Raw genomic sequence first — 24971 nt, forward strand, 5'->3', positions numbered from 1 at the left:
GGTGCTCTATGAATACTGTATTTGTATGATTTGTAATATGTTGGTGCTATATGAATACTGTATTTGTATGGTTTGTGTGTGAATATAAGCCCCCTGAGGACAGTGCTCCCACATTCCATGCAGGGAGGGATGAGTGTGATGAGTGTGAGGACAGATGGGGAGTGGAAGGAGGATGAAGGAGGGCTAGAAGGACTTGCATGGTATTACTGTTGATGGGAGGGCAGTGGGCGGCCTCTGTGTGTAGGAATGTGTATGCTGTGAATTATCTGGCCATTCTTCGCTGGATGGAGCTCTCCTCCTCCTCCTCCTGTGGGCTCTGTGAATGAAGCAGTAAAGTTTGCCGTGTTCCCCTGTGTGTGTGCCCGGCCTGAGATCCGCCCGAGCCGTGTGCAGCCCTCTATTTCTGTGCCTGTGTCTGGTTGCCTATTAAGGGATTTACAAGGCGGGTGTGAGGCAGCCTGCTGCTAATCATGGGGCTGCAGCCCTTGGAGTTCAGTGAGTGCTACCTGGACAGCCCCTGGCTCAGGGAGAGGATCCGGGCACATGAGGCGGAGCTGGACAGAACCAACAAGTTCATTAAAGACCTGGTGAAGGATGGCAAGAACCTCATCGCTGCCACTAAAAGTAAGTGTACCTGTCCTGCCAGCCACACAGTGATATGTGAGGAGCCCAAGCAGCCATCTCTGTCAGGGTAATATAACTGGCCTTCTATGGATACCTCTTATTCTTCAATAACCCATTGCCACCAGGGAGTGTTTATTATTCACTTACACTTTGGAGTACTGACCCACCACAGGGTCACTGATATACACAACTTGTATATAATACATATATAAAACTTTAGAGGTGTATAATACTTACTCCCCCCGCTACGGAAAGTGGTTCTTCTCACTGGCTCATTGACACTACCTCAGGTACAAGCTGTCAGGAGGAACCAAAGCATGAATGGGGGGGAACAGATAAGCAAGCTGCCTGGAGAGTCAAATATATGTGGCGTTTTATTAGGCACGCAAGTTCTGGTGTACAAGTGACGATAGTGTCAATGTAAAGCTATTCACCAAAATGTCATAAAGCTCAGTATATTTAATGAAGGTCCTTGTTTACTCAATTCATGTTATGAGGTGACAACCCTGTCATTAACTTTTGTTTGCTTTCTTGTGATATGTGTCATGTAGGCATCCAGTACAGTTTTATGTACAAGCTGAATGTCATTCTGTTAGGGGTTATGTCATATTTAGAGAGACCCTGTCATGCCCTAATAATGAAGTAAATTCAGCATAGATAAGTACATAATACTCAGCAGTATTGCTTTCCTTGCTTTACTTTCTTGCAGAGCTGGAAAAACTGGTCAGATCCATAACTTCTGTCAGTTCTGCATGGGTCATAGTCATGCATTGACCCGCTGCATGCTATGACTCTGTGTGTGTCCCCGGATCTGTGATCACATGCTGGATGAAGGGCCCTGCTTGGTCCTAAAACATTGTTGGTCTTTGCAATCATGAAAATGAAATTTTTGCTTTGCTGTGCTTTGCTGTTCGGTTACTAATGAAGTCTTGCCATGAAGGTGGATTCTGGTATGGTGTGAGATGTGACTATACTACATACATACCATGGTGATCAGAGGATGGGGCCGCCATGCTTTGTTTACATGTGTTGGTTGCAAGGGAATCCGTTATGATGTGATATAAGGGAGCTGCCATTATTGATTTTCTTCTGAAAATCCTAGTTGTCAGGCCGTGTCGACTTATTACTACTTTCTAAGTTCCTGACCTAACACAAGTATGCAGATCAGGGGAGTAACATCTGAATATTTATGTTTTGGTTGGGGAATTAAAGTACTGAAATAAGAAAGCTAAGGAACTAGCATTTCCATAACAAGGAGTCTTCAAGACCAACCTCCATGTTTTTGTATATCTGGGCAATGTATGAGATGACAACACAAGCGCACAATTAGAAGAAGACAGACTCAGATACTGGAAGGTTCACATGGGTGAAACTAGAGCAGAACTTTTCTTTTATTTAACTTTTTTTTTATTCTTCACTAAAACAGAACTTTAGGATGAAAATTGTGTGAAAACAATCTTTACGATTTTCTCACTCCATTACCAAACTCTAAATTTCATATTCGCAGAAATCAGTATTACTTTTATTTTATACCTCCCAGCTGGATTCTTTGTAAAGTCCTGCGTTGGGACCTGTAAGAAGAAGGAAGGGGCCAATATCTGGCCAGTGACAGAGGAGTTCTCTTCTGATTTCACCACTTCTACAGCTCCAAGCTTTTCTTTCCTGCAGTGTGGGAAGTATATAAATTATCTGTGGTAGAAAGTAAACTGCTGTCAGTGTTCCCCTATTTCAAAGATTCCTATTATTACTGTCTTTGTTAATGTATAAATGGTGTTACTCGAAATTTAATTGGACACATGAATACATGTCAAAGTTGTTCGGGCATGGTTGTTAGTGTTCCAGAAATATAAATATTTACACCAGAACATCCACAAGAAAAACTGTAGTCAGCCTGATCACTAGCCATGACCACTGTACCCTATTATTACTATTAAACAGGGTTTATATAGCGCCAACATATTACGTAGTGCTGTACATTAAATATGAGTTGCAAATGACAGACAAATACAGACAGTGACACAGGAGGAGGAGAGGACCCTGCCCAGAAGAGCTTACAATCTAAGAGGTGGGGTAAAGTAACACACAATAGGAGGTATACCTGGCAGTATTCTCTTTTAGCCCTAGCCCCATATCTGACCACATGAAATAAGGTTAGCCCTGTCACAAGCCATGTATACCTTAAAATTTTCCTTGAAATATGAAGATAAAATACAAACTTTGCATCAGAAGATGAAAGACAAAAGTTTAGCTCTACACTCAGTACTGGCCATATACACTGTAGCCCTATCCCCCTAGCTGGCCATATTCACCGGGAATTTGTGGTTTATTGGTAATTGGGTACAGAGTTTTACAGTCTGGTTAAGATCTGATATGCCTTATATTTAAGTTAGTTTTATCTGTGGCAGCCTCATTTGTACATTTTTGTGGACATCTCTTGTTGGTGAACACGTCAATAATAAAGCAAAAACCATTCTCAGTGAAAATACATTGTACATACCTGTAAGGATAGCAGTGTTCAAGTAGATAAGGGCATTTATTTTATAAAACATAGCTGTGGCTATCACATACCTGATGGGGACAGTACCTTTGTAACTCAACATGAATCATAACAACAGTAATTCCATGTTTATATGGAATATATAATATTCCATATAAACATTTATATAATTCCATGCTGTGTGCAGATGGTTTGAAGACTTTTGATTTACTTGACAGTGTTCTTGTAAATCTTTAACCTGAATGTGTTTGACTTACTAGTGCTTTATTTTTATATGTAATGTGGGTAAAAGGCTATTTGTTTTATTGGTATTGAAAGAGCTCAATAATTTCTTTGTTTTTATTGAGGGATAATAAGTTATATAGTTTGCAAATAACAGTAAACTAACTTTTACCAACAAATGAGCTACAGTACAAAATGTATCTTCAGGCATATTTACCGTAAACACCTTCACCCTTGCCAGTATTACCAATAGAGTGCATAGGTATGAAACCTGGGGATTACCTGGAATACCTGTAAACACCGCACTACATACCAGAAGTCAGGCCATATCCTCTCATCACATTTACAAGATCATTCCTTAGGTCTTTGTGTAGCTAGATACGGTGATGTTTTAGGTATGAATCACATGGTCGGTTCATCCACCTGCTAGCCGCCCAGTAACTACCTCCTCTATGATTTATTAATAACATTATAATGTTAAAACATAGCAGAAATGGTAGATGAGTGGTTAATTTCTTATTTCTGCTATATCTTCATTTTATAAGATTACAAAGTTATACTGTACATATGTTGTTTTATTCTTTTGTTTTTGTAGAAAAAATATGTAACGCAACCAGAAGCTGTGCTTGAACTGCAGATTTTACTTACATTATTTATCATTTCCCCCTGTATAATAATTGTAAAATTATGTTTCCATTATAAAACATAGGGAAATGATTTACAAATGAAATAAAGGCATTTTGTTTTTTTAATCCTATCACTACAGATATTGAACAAAATGAATGCACGTGAAAAAAGTGTAGATTGTAGTGAAAGGAAAAAAATCTAAAAAGAGAATTTAAATTATAGTAAAGAACAAGAGGGAGTTAAGTAGGGCCGATTAGGGTTAATTAAGGGACATTTAGAGGCTAAATAGGGACACAGTTTATGTAATTTACCCTTGTATTTACTTGTGCTCTCTCTCCTCTAACTCATATTTTTTAGTGCACCATTAATCGTTTTGAGAGTATAATAAAATGATGAAATGTTAAACAATCATTGATTGTGGTTTCCTTAAAGTCACAGTAAAACAGCTTGTTATCCACCAGTGCACTGCTATATTGCATGTATTTGTACATGGAGTACATGTGTTATCACAATGGACATCACAGGCTCTGGTGTGTTGCACGCCATTTATTTTTAATACAACACTAAATCTATGCTTCCTGTGTGCTGCCTTGCATCCTATGGCAAGACTCCGCTGTGCATTTTACCGTACAGTAACTTCTGACTGTAGCCTCAGATGGTGTTAGATTGTCCAGGAAGGTTCTGTAAAAGCTTTTCATTTGTATAGTAGCATATTTATAATGACTATGGGGGAAACACTGAGGGTAAAAATATAATTATCCTGTATGTAGTAATCCTGTTTCTTCCGGGGCCTTTCATACTAATTTGTTAATAATAGTCCATGGTGGTTTATTCTTTATGCATTTGGTAAACACAAGCACTGTTTTTCTTGATACCATTACTTTTGAATCACATATACATAGTTTTGTGAAAAGAGTTGGTGGTTTACCTCGGGTCAGGGAAAAGTGAGATAATTGCATTTTTTTTGCATTTTTTGCAGTTTTTGCATTTCCTGGTAAATTTCCTTTATTTAACATTCCTATGCAATTTTTATTAGAAAACGTATATTATATCTAATAATACTATCACTGGGTCTCTGAGTGATTCAGGCAGATAGTGGTGGTGGGAGGTGGCAGCCCCTGAAAATGTCACTGTACCCAGATTTATTATACCAGATCCCTGATGCATGCAATGGGCTGCCTCTTGGGAGGATTTATTGCAGATATCAGAATGCCTTGATGGGTACCATCAGGGAAGTGGGCATTACTAGACAGGCTGCTTTTGCTTGCAACCCTAGATAACACCCACATGTGTTTCTGAGGGCTATAGGAATATGGAATGGGCTAGATATGATCAGGCAGGGGAGCAAAAGGCTAGATCAGGGGTCGGCAAACGCCGGCCTTTAGGCCAGATACAGCCTAGCCAGTAGTCCGTTCCGGCCTAACACCCCCCTGGTTGATCTGGCCTAATCCCGGCCGGCAGGGGGCGGCAGCCAGTGGCTCCGGGGCCACATGTGCGAGCAAGGGGACATTCCCTCTTCTCCGTATGCATTGCAAAGGAGAGGGATTTCCTTTCAGGGGCGTTCCTGGTGGGGAGCGGAGCCATCAGGGCAGGACACAGGGGAGAGTCCGGCCTAGTGTGCCTTCTTGACCTCCTAAAATGGCCAAGTAGCCCAAAAAGTTTGCTGACCCCAGGGCTAGATGATGCTGGATGCCCATCGACTAGAAAATGAGGCCAGCTCTGTCTGGCATGCTGCAGGTCTTAATGCATTCCTGAAAGCTTATAGTGTGCAGTGAAATAAGAGTAAGTGATTCCAGTACAGGAGAGAAGGTGAGTTTGGAATTCACCTGACGTTACCGTTGTGCCAAAGCGGGATTGGTAATGGAGGGGCATTTAGATGTTTGATCTTAGTTTCATTATATTGTTCTTTGTATATACAAGGTTTTGTGCAACTTTGTCACAAATTAAGTAGGCTGCTCACCTTGCAGCTCTTATATATGCAGCTCTGGCATGTTTTGTTGTAAAAAAACAATATATTACTTCCTGTTCTATTTGTGCCAGAGTAGAACAGGGCCTTTCCTGGCACCATAATCCTATACAGAACATGCAAAACCCAGCCTGCTAAGTGTACCAGCCATTGACATAATTCTAAAGTAAATCTGCTTTTTCCCTCTCTTTCTGAATGTAAAATTATAAAACATCTGCCATTGTTATGAATGATCAGAGCTTTTATGTATTTACACAAGAGATGCACCAGATTCTGGTAAGCTTTAGTGTTAATCCCAGAGTATCCACAAATGGTTTACAATTTAAGAGACAAGGACTGTCTTGCCAAAGAGGGAGTCCTAACAGTTTTGTGGTATCATTTGGATTTTAATGTGTGATAGAAAAACATTCAAACCATTCTACGCTGATCCTAATATTCACAAGTAAGCTGTGTATAGCAGTGGTGATTGTCAAGGGGAAGTGGGATTTAACAATGATTAAGTAACGATACCCTGAAACTTGTGAATTTAATGTTTCAAATGTGTCTATCACGTCACTTCTCCTTTTTATAGAGACATTTACTCACATTTTCTGAGGAACATTGCCTGAAGTCTTATGCATACTGAGTACTCCAGTGATGTCATTTATGTACACATCATGTGCTGACCTGGGAAAATAGTAATCTGCCAAAGCAGCACTCTGCATAGATATGTTTCCTCAGTCTGCAGAGTATGCAACATTTGAAAAACTGCCAGTAAGATATATAGTTATGCACATTCCCAAACATTTTTTATTTTTTTAAACAAGCCTTTTTGTATTTCTCAAGGTGCCCTTCCTGAGGTCCTCCTCTTTTTTGAGTGTTCTACAGCAAAGCTATGCAGCATTGTCATTCTGGGCTCTAACTAATGACATGACTACAGACTTTGTACAGCACTACCTAATATGTCGGCGGTATATAAATACTGTGTAATAATAACAACTATGAAACATTTGGTGAAGAGCAATCCTAAGGTGGCATCAATTCTTTTTTTTATAAAGGGCTACCTTGGTCTACAACAATGGTGGCAAAATCCCTCTTGTTAAGGGACTCTCGAATTTGTTGTAAGTGAAAATCCACATAATGTACTTGTTACTTTCCTGTTGGCTTTATCTATGATCATGTCATATATTAGTACATGTGCATATCAAGTGGTTTTGTAATTGCTGAGCTTGTTGCAGCCTGAAATGATACACTTTGGCTTAGTCATGTTCTGAAGCTTCTGATAACGGCAACCAAAGCAGTCTGTTCACTCTTTTGCAAGAAAAACTATCATCTGTATTCAGTAATTAATTTTTATTGCTAACTATTATTTCTTAAAGGGAATTCATCGTCTTAAGGTTTAAAACTTATATTAGAATGAAATGTAAAATAGTTCTACATGATATAAGTACAATGCCAGTATGTGTCATATGTGTTAATATAGGTAAGTAACACAATAAAACACATAGGGAAGGTTAGGAGGGGTCAGGAATGGTCGTTGATCTAGCCATACACATAAGATAATGCTTGGCAGATTGGAAACTAATTCCTCCATTCTACAGAGTAATGTGTAAACAGCTATTCCATAAGCATAAAAACATGACTCTCTACCAATGAAATTGCATGTTTGTAAATACATATACAGTACTACATGCACTACTATACATATAATACAACAGGGAAACTGAAAATATATCTTGCACCCTGCCTTTGGTGTTTTTTTGCTGGACCTATTAATTTATAGATTTTAGGGAGGGGGATGCTGAACATTAAGGGGCTACAATATAGTAATTAAAGGCTGCAGACTAAAATGAATTGAGGTTTGACCTATGTTTGTAAATATCCTCAAATCCTAACTCCTTAAAGCATATCTCTATTTAGTTTGAAATAAAATGGAATATAATCTTTATTAGATTTTTTTTTTGCTTTCTATATTCTTTGGGGAAGCAGTTCCATCGTTTAGGCCATGTACACACAGGCAATAATTGTTGTTGGAAAGGATCTTTCACGATCCTTACCAGCGACTGTACGATGCATAAATGAGCTCTGTACATACATACTGAGGGGCACCCCGCTGTACTCTCTCCCCTTCACTTCCATTATGATAGTTCGTCCTCCATTGTCCGTGGATCCGCCACGACGGTCATTTGGATGGTGGATGACAAGCGCTGTACACGCAAGATGCTCTTCCGATATCAACCCTGAGCTGATTATCTGACGAGAACTATTGTACGTGTGTACCTAGTAAATCCTTTTCTCAAGCTACATACACAGGCGTCTGACGTGTGCAGTGCTTTCCCCCTCATGCTGTTCAACAATTCCAACTGTTCCATAACAGATTGATGAATGGCTGCTGTGCACCTCTCTGAAGGAGAACCCAGCGGTTGACACTCACAAAGGATCCAGGACCTTATCCAGTTGTCACTGGAATCATTGTCCCCGTTATGTTGCTTGTTCTTGTGACAACTCAAATGTTTTTTTTCTTTTGCTTTCAGTTCCTGTAATAATGGATGTTAGGACAAACAAAGGAAGTTTTAAGCAATCCAGAGGGAGCACAGATAATATTGTAAAACTGAAAGAAGTTCCCAACCCTCCTTACTTATTAAAAATGAATAAAAGAAGTTTATACATATTCTTTAGTGACAGTCAGTTATGTTTTCTAAAAATGCAGTAGCATGTATTTGCAGCCTTTCCTCCACATACGAGCCAAATAGACAGCTTGTCTACATTCTTCCTGAATATCCATAACAAGATGCCTTTCTTGCCCACTCTTGTCTTGCTGTGAATTTTTCCTGTGCACATAGCTTTATTTTGCTGACAGCAGTTAGAGTTCAACAAGCAGACAGTAACATGTCTTTCCTTCTGTAAACTTATGTGCATGGGGAGATCATTGTATCTGTTCCTTTGTTGTTTATGTCTGTAGTGTCACAGAATGGAGATATCTTTGTTTTAACATGGATAGTATTAACATGGGTCACTTGTAAGCCTTTACAAAAGATCACAAAATTGGTCCAATTGTTAGTATTCTGTATCAAACCACAACAATTAGATCGTTTTGGTCCTTATTTTATATGTGGTTTAGGAGATCAAACAGAATGCCTCATTGCTTCCTATACTTTTCAGGCTTGAGTAAAATCAGCATGAAGGAAAATTTTATTCTCATGGGAGGGAGAGGTGTTCTGTAGTCCTAACGCACATTTTTTGCCCTGAGGTGAAAACACGGATTCTTCATAGATACAATGCTGTGATTAAGCATTGTCCCCCTAGCAAGGAAGTGTGTTACTTGCTGAATCACTAGGAGAAATGAAGTCGTCATTCTGAGGAATGGTGAACTTCAATATATATTTTTTGTTCCTGGGTTTGGACATTTAGGCCATAAAAGTACACCCCAGTTAACCAATTGTGGACAATAAGGCACATAAAGGGACATGGCATACTGGCTCACTTTTATTATACTGTACTTTGTCTACTACACTACATTTTACTGTTAATCATGGAACAAGTGAACTGAATAGGTAAATAAGAGCAAGATTTAAAAATAACATTTATGATGCTGTTTGTCATTAGCATTACCACAGCATTTTAAACATTTTCTATGTCTCCTATGTTAACAGTGTTGTTTTACCTGTTGATCCTGTTGGCAAGTATGCTTTTTTTTCTGTTTTTTAAGGGCAGGTTTGCAGTAAAGTTTTGTGTTACATGTGTTGGTGTGTTGCCATTTATTGTTAGTGGCCCCATATGTGCCGCATTTGGAAGCCTATTCAAGTCAATAGGTTGCCGCCTACAGTGCATTTATTGTAGTAAAAGGCACAACATTGCTCTATTGGAAATCAGTGGCCACATTCCTTCTCCATAAATTGAGTACAGGTAGTATTACTGTTTCTTAGACAAATCCAAATGACCAGGAGGAAATAAAGGGGAAGAGATTTAAAAAGAAAACGAAAGCACGGTATAATAGGATGCAGTATATTACATTTTTACACATTAATCGCCAATACAGTTGCAGTTTTCATTGATAACATTGGCAATCTCTTAGGTTGATTTTACATTTTGCATTGAGCCACTGTTTAATTTATGCTGCAATGTTAAAGGTCAATTTCAGTTTACCTGTAACTGAACACTTGGGATCTGTTTTGTTTTTCTGAAATATACCTATTTCAAATGCCACTTGCCCACATGCTGTTTGCTGTTAGATACCGAGTTACAGGGTGACACCGTTGTCCACGTGCTTTCCTGCGTTTTCATTCATACGCATGTGCTGTCTACTAACAGCTATTCCAACACTCCATGCAATAACAGTGCTGCTTGCAAGTTTGTGAATTCTTTTTTTATATATTTTTATATGAATGTGACCTAAAAATTCATCTGATTTTCAAAAAGGTCCTAAAAGTAGATGAAAAAAGTCTAGTAACGGATAAAACAAAAAATAATTATATTTGGTAATTATTGGAAAATAAATCATCTGCGTGTGGCAAAAGTAAGTGGATTGCGATTTAGTTGGTGTCACCCCCTTGTGCAGCAATAACTGCAGCAAAATGATTGTGGTAACGCTTCATCAGTCCTGCACACACATTTTGGAGGAATTTTAGCCTATTTGTTCATACAAAACAGCTTTGACTCTTGGATGTTGTTAGGTTGCCTCATTAAACCATTCGCTTTAGGTCTTTCCACAACTTTTTCATTGGATTAAAGTAAGGACATTGATGTGGCCATTCTAGAACATGCACTTTATTCTTCTTTAACTGCTATTTGGTAGAACAACTTGTGTGTTTAGGATTGTTGTCTTGCTGCATGACCCACTGTCTCTTGAGATTCAGTTCACAGAGATGAATTAAGATTAGAATTCTCTGGTATATAATTGCTCTATCAATGATGGCAAGCTGATCAGGCCCGGATGCATCAAAATGGGCCCAAACTAGAACACTCCCACCATCATGTTTCACATATGGGATAAGGTTCTTATGCTGGAATGCAGTGTTTTTATTTTTCCAAATGTAACACTCCTCATTTACTCAAAATGTCCTATTCCATCCACAAAACATTCTTCCAATATCCTTCTTTTTTCTCCACATCACCTTTAGCAAACTGTCAACGGTCAGCAATATTTGCACTTCAGCAAGATAAATCTGAACAAATTAGTTTAGTACAAACTGTTAAAACAAAATGCTTGCACATTGAATGCTGTCATAAATAAATCTAAAACTGTAGACTTACAGAGTTTCTTCTTCCTCAAAATGTATTTCCCAGTATGTTTCTATGTATACATCCAATTTTGATTAAATATCCCTGAGCTGTCATTACCTCACAGTGCTGTAACATATTTGGTTGCAATGCTCAATCACAAATATTCTTTATAGCAACACTTTTTTTCCAACTACCATCTCAATAAATTCTTGGCTGCATTTCCTAGAACTCAAGGAACAATTGTTAGAAAATAATTTCTGCCAGGAGTTTGAGTTTGGTTTCTCCAACTTTTCTTCAACTTTTACTTACAAATCACAAGGCTTTTGGCAAAATTTAGAAATTGTTGGTTTGGGTGGAGGACAGGCTGTCAACATGTATACAATTTTGGAGTCTTTGTTAATTTATGCTTTACTTCTTCTGATCAGAGAAAGATTGCCAACATAAGATAATCATTGTTTATGAAGATATTTAGGTTCAATCACCAGAATTTCGCCTCCCCAAGAAAATGTGACCTTTTGGGTTTTGTGGTTAACTGTTAAGGCAGCTGTGATTGCTAGACAAAAATATCTAGTTCTAAATAATGATTCACTATAATAATGAAAGACACAGGACTTTACAGCATGCTTAGGTGACTGCTGAAATATCAGTCTGTGGATTATTATTAGGATAAGTGAGTGGGACCAATGGCAATGAACATAACTGACTTGGCAATGTGGAGGAAGTGAGGTGGCTGTTTTCTTGTGTTTTAGCCAGTAAAAATTGAGGTACACTACTAAAAAAGTGGTAGCCTTTAAGTTTTTTAAGCCTTCAGTCATCCCTCATAAAGTCAGACTAAAGAGTCTGCCCTGGCTACTTCTATACCAAGATGTAGTGATTAGGAAATGTAGCTTTGATGAGTCATTGTTTTGTTATTTGAAGCTGGTATCTAATACATCTATTTCCTTGGGCAACATATACAAAGGAAAGTAAGGCAGGCCTCAACTAACACATTTCAGTTAATGAAATCTGTTCTTTTTGCATTTGTGGTAGACTTGGGGGACCATCTATAAAGTATTCAAGAAAGAACTCTATAACTTCACAATGTTCTATTGACCATTCACTATCATCTATTCACTATCTTCCGGTTTTCATATAGTGGAGGTGATTCATAAGGGTTCTATCTGTTAAAATGGTTGTCATTTCACACACTGAATCATTCGTATTTCGTTTTGTAAATAGAGAGTCAATATACAGCTATAGGAAAATTAATTTTTGGTGTTTACATTAAATAATGCAATATACAAAATAATGTTGCCTTTTACTGTTGACATTCATACCCTCACAGATTGGCTCTCAGACATAACTAGATCAGCTAAGTACCGTACTCAGTGTTATATATAATGCTGTTATGAATTATTTAAGACTTGACTGGGAAATAAGTCTGGAGTGAAATGTATGGAAATGTTTTGATCTGGGTAAGCACAGACTTGCTGGAAACATTGTGACAAAGCCCTACCTATGGAGCCTGGCCTTAAAACCGTGGGCATAGTACAGTGTACCCTGGACCTAAAATAAGAATTTCTAACAATAGTTCATGCACAGTCATAAAATGAGCTGCTGTATTCCATCTTCACCTCTGTTTACTGGGATACTAGAATTGGTCATTTTGAGGGGATTGCTCAAGAAATTCTTTTTTTTCAGTCTAAAGTTGCTGATGGAAGTGGATTCTATCTACGAAATGCGTTGAACATCTACTGAGATTTACCTTTTAGGGTTTTTTTATATAGATAAATGCTAATAAAATGTAATAAATTTTACTTTTAAAAAATTACAGTTGAGATTTTTCTTGGATGAATTAGGCCTTAAAAGTTCCATGACCAAACTTGTTTTCTATATCATATTTATTTCATGATCTTGGCTGCTTCTGGGCCTTTTAGTGTTGGAACCGAATTGTTCAAGCCATCATTGACAGTTGATGTTTCTAAAATCCTCTGCTATTGCTCCTAAATAGAAAGTTACTATTGTGGTACATCATACCCTTAAGTCTGTCACTTACACCTGCCACTCTCCTACAGGGCCCTAGGCACCTCCAAAATCTTCCCTTCAAATTTCTGTTTTTGTGCTTCCAAAATCCTGAATTTGTAATAAGTAAATTATAAAGTACTTTTTCTTGTTAGAATCAGTCTGACCTGATTGAATAATAATGTGTCCTGGTTACTTCCCCACTAAAAGTCAACCATATTTAGCGCATTTTGATGTCTAAGATAGCATAAAAAATGCATACTACCATAGAATCTCTCTGCAGGGGAACACTGCCATTTGTAGAAATGCTTTGACTTTTAATATCTCCTTGATATATAGTTTATGCTGGAAAAATATTCAGAATGTATCAAGTAACAAGGGAATCTCCCCTGTAGAGAAGGAAGTCAAACCAAATAGTTTCCAGGTTTTTACTTGATCTGTTTGGTTGTACCAAGACCTTTCAACTTGTATTCTTTGTGCTGGTGCATTTTGCATGCTTGTTTTGACTTGTATTGTCTGAGATTGACACTTCATTGTTTGTCATTTTGTAGTTGGCAATTTTGCTGTGATGCATGCTGAACAAATGACAGAATAAAAGAGACAAATGAGTAAATAGTATTGTCACATGTTGCCAGCACAGTATTTTTCTGTTACTGTTGGAGCCTGTTTTAGTAGGGTTTTGTTTGCTTCAGATCTGTTACACTCCCCATACAAATCAATAGGAATACAAAAGTATCTGAAACATGTCAATTGCACCTCCTTTAGAGTAGAGGGGTCATAGTGACAGCACACTTTACAGAGCCACGGTCAACCTTTTTCTCTGTAGAAGTAGCAGGGGAGAATGGAAGATCAGGGAAATGGCACTTGGCGATCTGGAGCCAAAAGCATAGGAAAGCTGTATGTGCATAGGCACAAAAATATATTTATATAATATATAGGCACACAAATATATTTATATAATATATATGCAATGTTTCCAGAGTTAAATCCTATGATCTTAATATATGCAAAAAACATACAATGCTACTTTAGGGAAATCTCTTAATGAGAACCGGTCAGCAAACCTTTTAATTTATTAAGCATGTATTGTACCTGTAAAAGGCTTATTGTTTAGACCACCAAAAGTCCGGAAACTGCTGCTGTATGGTTCCATCTTCGATGTAATGTTAGGAGCCCCAGAAGACTCTGAACTATCACTCAGTTGACACTGTATTGTACTCCCCTTTGTCCCCAGCAGCTAAATAAAAGTTTTTGTATGGAGGGGAGAGGTAAATTAGCTGGGTCAGCACTGACATTATTTAGGCACTCTCTGAAGAACTGTGTGCTGTGCTATGCTAGAGAAAGGTTTCCAGGCAGGGTAAAAGTCCAATTTCTATTCAATGCAATGTTTATGGAACCTAAACGCTTACACTACAAGTAAGCATTTAAAGAACCTGATGGGTTTTTTTCAGAATTTCCAGAAACAAAAATCTATGTAAGTAGACATTTTTGCTAGTTTTTGTTCAGTATGTGTTTGCCATTTGGTTTCTTATGACAACTTCATTTATTGGAAAAAAATAGTAGTGAATTGGCAGAAGCAGCTGTTTGTCTTTTCTGCACATTTATTTTTATGTGAGTGGGTGTTTAAGCATTTTAGGAATCAAGAAGGTGCAGCATGTTACTTCTGGATTTAAAGTATACGATTCTGAGAAGGTTCTTTGCACGTGGGCTAATATACGTATGCAGCTGCCACCACTGCTGTGTGACATATTCTCAAATGTGCCAATATCTGTAGTAATGGTGGGCTGTTATATACATTGAGCAGGCTCTAACTGTGTTTGACTATTGTTATTGTAACCAACTGACAAAGCAAGGGGAAATACAGAATTGTAGTGATGTCACTGGCACAAGCAGATATTCCCCAATGGGGACAGCTGTGAAAGAGGGGAGTTCCCCTCAATTTGGGTGATTTATAATAACTTTCTATTGTGTCTCTGGGGAAGGAAGTGAAGGGTATTTGTCCCAGTGGTACACAAAGAGCAAACAAAAAATTGGCAGGAGTTTTAAACCTTGCACAATTTATCCAAAATGTAAAATGTTTTGTCTATATATACACTTTGCAGTGGTAGGGTTATCCAATGGTCAGATGTGTGTAAAAGATCCATCTTATGTGCTATTGTGTTTGCTGATCCTATTAGAATAAAAAAAGTAAACTCATTACCTGCCATGTGACTGAGGTGTGTCTACGTACTGTATATTATAGGAAAATACTTTATATCAATCCACGGCAAGACTTGGGCATACATGAAACTCAACAATTGTGAAGCACTGCAAAGCAGGCAGCAGAATTTGTATAGCCATAATTACAAAATATACATACAAAGAAGCTTCCATTCCTAGGACCACTTTCTAGTTTTATGAACTGATGGGGCCACTCATATGTAGGTGAGAAGCCTGGGTGGCCCATATACACCACTAGCAAGTGCGTCACAGCAAATAATGGTTGAAGCCATGCAGATATGGTAAAGGATATTTATCTTTATTCACAATGATTTGTGAATTGCTGTTTAACTGTGTGCCATTTTCTTCGGATGTACCATTTGCAAGAGAAAGTGACTTTCCATTTGAAGCATGTAATAGTTCACTATTTGTCAGTGACACCATTAAACTTAATGAGAAAAAGGCACAGAAAAGTATCGCATACATTTTTATGGTCATACCACGTAGAGTGGCAGAAAGTTCAATATCATCTTTGATTGAGTGGAAGAAGTTTCCTTCAAAAAGGGCAACTATACTCCAAAAAACCTTTGCGGATGTGTGTCAAGATGTTGAGTAGCTTTAATTTTGTCAATCACCATAAGAGATTTAATATTTGTGTGAGGTGTGACAGAGATGGAACCAATGGTTCCAACGAGTACTTCATTATACATTTTTTTTGCTGCCAAAAAGCATTTGGATAGATTTGGATATAGATCCTCTATTGTTAGGTATATGTTGAGGGAGGTTGAAGGAAGTAAGTGGAAGATTGCAACATTAGGTAAAAATGGTTGGTAACAATCTGTTAATTGCTGTACATAACTGAAAACTTTGGACCAAAAGGCCTGTATTTTTGGACGGGACCACAATGCATGGTCCAAAGATGCCTTAAACAAACCGCATTTTGGGCATGCTGTCAAGAATTTGGACACTAAAGGGGACCTAATCCTGAGATCAAATGCATAGTATGCCCTATGTTGTATTTTATAATGCATCTCTCTCCAAACTTCACTTATTATCAATTTACGGACAACTGACCAACTAGATTCCAAATATTCCAACGTTCCTTGATAAGACGTATCTAAAAATTCAGTCCACTTAATAACATGGGAGTAATTTCTGGATAAATCTGTGTCTCTGGATGTCAGAATCTGATATAAATCACCTAAAGACAAGCAGGTGGGAGAGGTACCGATCAGTTGGCAAAGGAAGAATGGCATCGTAACGTAAATGAATATAAACATGATGTTTTACTTGTAAATAATTTAAAAAAAGATGAACAGGAAGATGCATATTGTATCCGCAATATGTGAAACTTTAGTAATGGATGCTCTTCATCTAACACAGGGGTTTTCAAATTCCGGCCTTTCGGCTAGATACGGCCTAGCCGGTAGTTTGTTCTGGCCTAACACCCCCTGGCCGATCCGGCCTAATGCCGGCCAGCAACCCGTGGCTCCGGAGTCTAGAACAATAATAAAAAGGTCTTTAATTGTAGTCCCTGCGGGAAATCAGGAGTAGATTGCAGTGGCATTGCAGAGGTAATATGGTTAAAAACCCCAGAAATTGTCCTAATTTCTTGCCAGGCCACAAGCATATCTCTAAATACCAAACTTAACTTGACTGTCACAGGGATACGTGGAAACGGAGTATGTAACAATCCGGTTAAATATTATATAATCCGGTTTATCCATGGATAAACTGCTAATTATTCCAGCTTAACATCAGTATAAGTTGAACTATACCACCAATGTCCAATGTGTGGTAGTAAACATGAAAGATTATACTTCCTAATGTCTGGAAAATTTAAGCCCAATTGCTCTTTCGAACAATTAAATTTATGCCTAGCAATATGCGGCGTTTTACCCTGCCATAAAAAAGATGTAATTTGAGGAACATTATCTCCGTTTTATGGTAATAAACACGGACACCCGACAAATTACCAAATAGGTCGATTAACTGATTTAAATGCTGCAGATCTCTTCGGTAATTTTTGAAAAACAAAAGATCAGCAGCAAACAGGGCTGCCTTGACTTCTTTCTGACTAACAATAATACCTTATTTTGCCATTTGACTGAATAAAGTATTGAGCCAGCGGTTCGATCGCAAGATCAAACAGAATCTGGAAAAAAGGGCAGCCCTGCCTTGTACCCCTACGCAGAAGAAAGGCTCAAGACAAAGCTCCTATAACATTGACTTTCGCCCTTGGGCTCATATATAGAGTTATGAGAAACATAGTGATATGGCCCTGAAATCCAAATCTGGATATAGTGGTATGTAACCAGCTTCACTCAACACTGTCGAAAACCTTCTCCGCCTTGAGCGCCAAAATAGCGTTTGGCGGGGAGAAGGAGGCCGACAGCCTAACATGTTCCAACACCAGTAACAACTTTCTAAGATTATATACCGTTGACCAATACAAACCTGGATTGTGCTGGACCCACCAATTTGGGTAATATTTGAGCTAGGCGATCCACCAGAATCTTAGCATTTTTACGTCATGATTAATGAAGTCTGTACGAACTAGGAGTAAGTGAATTTTTTGTTTTTTTATGAATAACTTTATTATGTGCCAAATGGCCTGATTCCAAAAAAGTAGAGGTAAAGACCTCATTATAGAGAGATTGTAGAGGGGAGAAGATATCTTGCACAAGAATTATTATATAAAATTCAGAAGAAAACCCATCCAGGCCTGGATTTTTTTATTAGCAGAACCCTTAATTACTCTCACTACAACTTCCTGGGTAATTTCAGCGTTTAAAATAAATACCGTATTTTTCGGACTATAAGACGCACTTTTTCTTCCCCAAAACTGGGGGGGAAAAGTGGGTGCGTCTTATACACCGAATACATGTTAAATATGCCAGTAATTAAAAAAAATCATACTCACCCGATACCGCGATCCCGCGATGCTGTGGGCTTCTTCTTCTCCTCGCTCTCCTCCCGGCTGCAGCGCGTGTCTCCTCCTCCTCTGAGCGAGGAGAAGCCGACACGCATACCCCCGCGATCCCATAAGCAGGCTGATCCAGCCTGCTTATGGGATCGCGGGGGTATGCATGTCGGCTTCTCCTCTCTCAGAGGAGGAGACACGCGCTGCAGCCAGGAGGAGAGCAAGGAGAAGCCGACACCCGTGCCCCCGCGATCTCATAAGCAGGCTGGATCAGCCTGCTTACGGGATCGCGAGGGCACGGGTGCCGGCTTCTCCTGGCTCTCCTCCTGGCTGCAGCGCGTGTCCCCTCCTCCTCCTCTGAGCGAGGAGAAGCCGGCACACGTGCCCTCGCGATCCGGTAAGCAGGCTGGATCAGCCTGCTTATGGGATCGCTGGGGTATGCGTGTCGGCTTCTCCTCGCTCAGAGGAGGAGGGGACACGCGCTGCAGCCAGGAGGAGAGCGAGGAGAAGAAGAAGCCCACAGCATCGCGGGATCGCGGTATCGGGTGAGTATGATTTTTTGGCACAGGGTGATCAGAAGGGGATGCATTGTGTCAATGTATCCCCTTCTAATCACTCTGTGTCAATGTATCCCCTTCTGATCACTCTGTGTCAGAGTGATTAGAAGGGGATACATTGACACAGAGTGATTTTTTAGTATTTTGTTCAGAATCTTTTTTTTCTAGGTTTTTCTCCTTTAAAATTGGGTGCGTCTTATAGGCCGGAGCGTCTTATAGTCTGAAAAATACGGTAGGTCCGCATCAGATAATTTTGGTTTTACCTTGTCAAGAAACATTTGACTTTGAACATCATTGCTACCTGAGGAACAATACAACTGTTCATAGTATGTCGCAAAGACATCAGCCATTCCTTTGAGAGTCGAGTGCTGCTTATCCTGTGAATCTTTGATGTGTCGTATCTGTTGCGGAGCCCAATATCCCCTTGCTAAATTGATCAACAGCTTTTGCAGCATCCCAAAATAACATTGGGCTAGAACTATGAATCATTATAGTAAACATAGTCCAACATGTTGGCATGTTTCATCCTTGGCTAAATATGATGGAAAATGCCATACATAATCAGTGGGACACATCGAACCATCATCCAAATCTAAGGAAACTGGAGCATCGTCAGTAATGACCAAAGGATGAATATCAGCTCCACTTTAATTTCAGCAACAAATCCCAAGAAACCAAAATAGAATCCAATCTGGATACTGTGAAGTGAACCGTAGATATATAGGTAAAGTCCCTTTCCAAAGGGTGAAGATGAAGCCAGGCATCCGTTAAACCTGTAACTTCCAGAAATAACTGAAAATTCTTGTCATTTAGAGTGGTAGAGGAGAGAACCTTAGGACAAGGCTTTCTATCAAAAGTATTATTTGTAGCATTATAATGTCTCCTGCTATGATAATCTATGGAAAACCAGGCAGTTGAGAGACAATGTTGGTCAGTTTCGTATAAAAAATTCGGTTTTCCTAGTTTGGGCCATATACAGCAGCAATTGTCCTGGATGAAAATTGTAAGGTGATGGTAGCCCATCTACCTGTATCACAGTCTTGCTGCTTTGTTAGGACTGAATATCGGAGCCTTTTGTGGAGTAATTTCAGGACCCCAGCCTTATGCCAATAAGCGGGGGAACCCCAGACTTCACTGACCCATTGCTTGCACATCAGTGAACATAGAGAGGATGGTAAATGGGTCTCTTGGAGGACGGCTATATCTGCCTTTAACTTTCTGAGATGTTGCAGGATTTTAATACGTTTTTGGGGATAGTACATTTAAGGAGGATAAAAAAAAAGTGTGGAATGTAGCAGCGATAGCATAGGTTTGTTAATGGATCACCGGTCGCCCCAGCCTTGCAACCAGGCATCCTGGAAACATTTAATACCCAGCATATTTTCTATCAAGTTGTGAAACAGACATTGCATAAAAACTATAAAAAAAATAAAATAAAAAAGGGGCAGAGGGTGGATAGTTCATTGAGATAAAATCGCTGATAAAAGAGTATGTCATTTCGAGACTTCCTTTTTTCCTGATCTTATAACTGGAATAGAAAAAAAAAACTTGAGAACATGCACTGTTGTCATAGTAGTATGTATAGAGCGTGAACATTTTAGCTTCGGCTCTTTTTTTTTCTGGTTTCTTGATTAGAAAATAATTGTCGGTACTTATGAATATAACTGCATACGGTAGATCTACGAGTTACTCGTAGCAGCCTGGCAAGGAATTGTGTGATGGTATAGTCACGAAACAGATGCATAACATCAGCTTTTAGTAATCCTTATTCCGATGTCAAATGGGAATGAGAAGAACTTTGCATGGAAGTTGTGGCATCATAGGCAGAATTAAGATGGGGTCGGTCAGAGTTGCCAGTGTCAATCGGTCGTAGATCTTTTACAAAATCAGCTGCTTTTGTGGTTCTTTAAACACCTTGACATCTCCGTCTTGTAGAAATATCTTTAACACGGCTGGGTAAAGCAGACCAAATTTTATACTCTTGTTGATGGACTTTACAAATAGGGGAAAAGGCCCTGCGTTGTTTAGTTGTTTCGGGAAAATAGAAAAAAATCAAGATCCTTGAATCTTCCATTTCTAGATGGCCCAAAGAACGGTATGCCTTTTAAGATTTGTGTTTTATTATGAAAATCTAAATATTGCGCTATGATCGGATGTGGAACTTGCTTGTTTCTTTGAGGCGCACCAATTCTATAGACCCTTTCCACTTTCAGTGGGGTTTTAAGGCCAAGGGCTTTTGATAAAGCTACTGTACAGACATTTTACAAATCTGCGGTTTTACCAGCCTCAGGTAATCCTATAAATCTTAGAATGTTTGTATGAACTTGATTTTCCATATCCGTCAATTTTCAGAGAGGGTGGTGCATTGAATACTCAGTTTTTTGTTGGGTCAAGTTGGTTAATAGGTCGTCCTCTAGATCACTAATTTGTTGTTTTAATTCAGAGTTCTCCCCTTCATGTTTTGCAAGAGCTTCTGTAATAGGTTGTAATTGAAGTGCAATGGACTCCTTAACTGTTGAAAGAAGGCTAGGTTGAAGATTCTTACTAACCTGAGGCAGCTTCTGGTAGTCCATAGGAATATATGGTGCCAGTGAAAGAGAGTGTGGAGTGTCAGAATCATCCGCCATGTCTGCCGAGGAGGAATGTTCTGCCACCATCTTGCTTTGCAAGAGCTTCTTGACTAAATGCTTCTGATGCAATTTTTTTTTTCATGTTACTGGCTGCAGATGAAGAGATGAACCTGTCCATGTCACGCTGGTAGAGGAAGGTTTCAGTCGACTCTCTCCTAGGAAGAAACGAGCAGCGTAGCGGGAAGTTATGCAGACAAAACGTCACCAGAGAGCTGGAGCCATTACATTCTGCAGCCTCTCACATCAGGCGCAGGAACTGGAAGTCGAGTTTGTAAATTATTAAGCTATTAATTGTATGGCACTTATTCACACTTGTCTGTATCCCTGCAGTAAAATCATTTATGACAATTTGTTATTTGTAGAACTATTGACTCCAGAATAATTATTAACTAATCTGCTCCAGAGTATTATTTAGCTTGTTCATCTCTCACTTTGAATGATGACACAATTACGCATAAAATAAGTATACGCAGTAAAAGAGCCCTATGTTTACTGGTGCTCTTTGTAATGACTGAAACTTCTCTTTACGTCTTTGCAATATTTTACCTTTTTCAGGTATATTACAATTTTATTACCACATCCACTAATATTTTGTCGTTATCTATCCTTGGCTCAGTTATTAAAGGAAAACACTGCAATCCTCATATTTTGATGTTGTGCAGAGTCCACTGACAGTAAATTATTCCGAACTTGTGTTGACGTGCATTTTGTCTTGTGATTTATTGTAACTTCTTGTAATTCTTCAACATAACGTTTTTCATCAAACATCTTGTCTTCTGGTATATTTCCAAATAAGGCCTTCAAGATCTTATTCTGATTTATTCATCCTCCTGTAGAGGATAACATCAGTGCCATTATGATTTAAAAATCCAGAATATGTATTCAAAATATGGTTTATAATGTGACCTTGAAAGCAAGGATTTTTCCTCGTTATTTGGAAAACTAAAATTATTAAACATTGCCCCCCTCCCCTTAATAAATATGCATATTTGGATTGTCTATGATAGGAATAGCTCTGCTGTTAGGTTTTTATTTCTATCTGTATTCCATCTTAAGAGATCCTAAATCTACAGTTAAGGATATTAAAATCGCTTTAGTTGTCATAGGCTTAATTGATAAAGCGGAAATCTTCCAATGGGCACAAATGTTCTGCCAATAAGTGTTTCATTTGAGAATCCTTCTTAACCAGTCTATCAACAAGAAAAGTTGTTGTAATTTCTAGTAATTTGCTAGTGTTTTTTTATTCATTGTTTAATTCTTCCACAAGCTCTAGGGTTGTTAACAGATTTTATTAGTTTATGTTTGTATTTAAGTTTGAGCTCTGCTGTTTGGGATGTACTTTGTGATTAAGTTGTACACAGTGAAAGGTGTGTGAGATCCCTTCCTCCTTATATTTTTTTCTTTTATGATTCGGGTTTTGAAACAGTTGAATCTCCTGTTGTTAATATGGTAAGAAAATGTGATTGTCCCCAAGCTGTATCAACAAAATGTTAACCAGTTGTTGTTTTTTTTTTCTTAAAGTTTTAAAAAGTATGAAGGGCAGGGTTCATAATTAATTTCAAACATATCATATCAGTTCAGTTCTTTAGTGGTAATACGAGAGCATACAGAGAAATATACCTGTGTAACAGGCTGTTGGGAGAAAGAATAAAGAACATCTGCTGTGCTTGTGTCAGATATTGGCTTGCAAGGACATGTCTAGGGACAGACCGATTTAATGGAAGAATTTACACTGGTGCTTGATGATTGCACTCAATCAATGTTTGTAGACCAGGCTCACTTTATGGGTCTGATTTATTAAAGCTCTCCAAGGCTGGAGTGGATACACGTTCATCAGTAAAGCTGGGTGATCCAGCAGATCCGGAGTGGATCTGGTGCAGAATTGAAAACATTTGCTAACCCCCCCTGGCGGTCTAATTCTGTCCACATTTCCATGCAAAAAGCTTTACAATTTTATTGCATGGAAATTTATTTTACATTGTAGGCTATAATTCTTAGGCATAACTCCCCAACATATGACCAATAGGTAATACATTTAATTAATTTAATATTAAAAATCTGTTAAAAAAAATAATTAAAAATGTAATATAACTGTACAGTAGCATATATATTATAATTATATATGAAGATATCTTTGTATTGAACTTAAAACAGCTATTTTGTATTGAACCCAATACAAAATGATTGTCCTGCTGCTCCGCCCGCACGAACCGACGCCTGAACTGACTTCACGGGAAACCCCGTAGATTTCGGCTCTTCACTTCGCAGGTAAGTGGAATTTTTCTTACCTTAAAGTGACTCCTGATTACTGCATTTTGCAAGTAAAATCCACCCCGAGTCACAATGTGGGGGGCCTAATAAATAGCAAATTACTTTTAGGAAATCCATTCAAGGTTTGCTGGATCACCCAGCTTCCCTGATGAAAGTGTATTGTCTCCTGCCTTGGAGAGCTTTAAAAAAATCAGGCACTATGAATCAAGGAAGAGAGAGAGAAGTAAGGAGTATAAAGCGTTAAAGAGAAAAGTTTACAAATAAAACCAAAAAGTGATAAGAATTACGAACAGGAGGGGGGTGGCCCGAGGGTACCATAATTTAACAAACATAGTTTGATACCAATTATTTCTCAATTTTGAAACATTAGGAAAAATGTTGGTTGGTTAGTCCCATATGGACCATATTTCTTGATTTCTTTTTTTTTTTTTTCAAAATTATTCTGAATTCTGGCAGTCAGTAAGTCCATCTGCCTAATATCATGCATCCGTTTTTGTAAATCTACTTCTGATAGAGGAAGGTGGTTTCCATGTTAATGTCCCCAGGAGATAAGAACCCTTAGTTTCAAACAGTGGCAAATGTAGCGAACAGTTTGCCATTGTGCAGACTTGGGCTCCCAGTTGGCTGAGGAGGGTCCTGGGCACTTTGCACCTCCCTATTTCTAACCCTGGTTTCAAGCTTCTGGGGTAGGAATGTCATCTCAAAAATTAGTAAGCAAAATCAGGGATGTGGTTTTGGAAGCAGTTATTGGGTACCTGGAGTGGGAGTTTGCATAGTCTTGGGCAGAATTCCAAGGATTAAACCACATAATATGTAGTGAGAGCTTTACCTTCCTATTTCCAGAAAAATAGTAGAAATTGATTATTGTGCTTGCATATTTTTATTGCTTGCAGCCCTTAAATAAGTTACCTGTGCCACATTTTATTGTTTTCTCAGCAAAATATCACAGTAAAAAAGAAAAATGGACAGCATGAATTACTAACATAAAAAAGAAAAAATTGCAACATATTAACTTGCGTAAACAATAAAATAGAGAATATGGTTTGCAAATACCCTGTGGGCCAAACAGTGGGTGTCGTACCTGCAGGATTGGGCACCATAATGCTTATATTCTTACATACTTTAAACATTTATTCTTTATACTCCTGGTGGTAGTTTAAAAGCTTTTTCTTGGTACATGTGCACTTTAAAATACATCTGTAGTCCATTGTTGGTCTCCTACTGAAAATAATAGCCGGTCATACTGATTTTA

At 38.5% G+C, this 24971-nt stretch overlaps 1 protein-coding gene across 2 annotated transcripts in view; it reads left to right on the forward strand.

The window, feature by feature from the left end:
- The first annotated feature begins 278 nt into the window (after positions 1-278).
- Positions 279-24971, forward strand: part of ARHGAP10 (Rho GTPase activating protein 10) — a 138738-nt gene continuing 114045 nt past the window's right edge. For both annotated transcript variants that reach the window (XM_072405894.1, XM_072405895.1), the window contains exon 1: positions 279-624. In XM_072405894.1, coding sequence (XP_072261995.1) covers positions 471-624 — 154 coding nt within the window. In that variant the 5' untranslated portion in view covers positions 279-470. The remainder of the gene's footprint in view (positions 625-24971) is intronic.

Source organism: Pyxicephalus adspersus, chromosome 3 (genome assembly GCF_032062135.1).
Source record: "Pyxicephalus adspersus chromosome 3, UCB_Pads_2.0, whole genome shotgun sequence".
Taxonomy (NCBI): domain Eukaryota; kingdom Metazoa; phylum Chordata; class Amphibia; order Anura; family Pyxicephalidae; genus Pyxicephalus; species Pyxicephalus adspersus.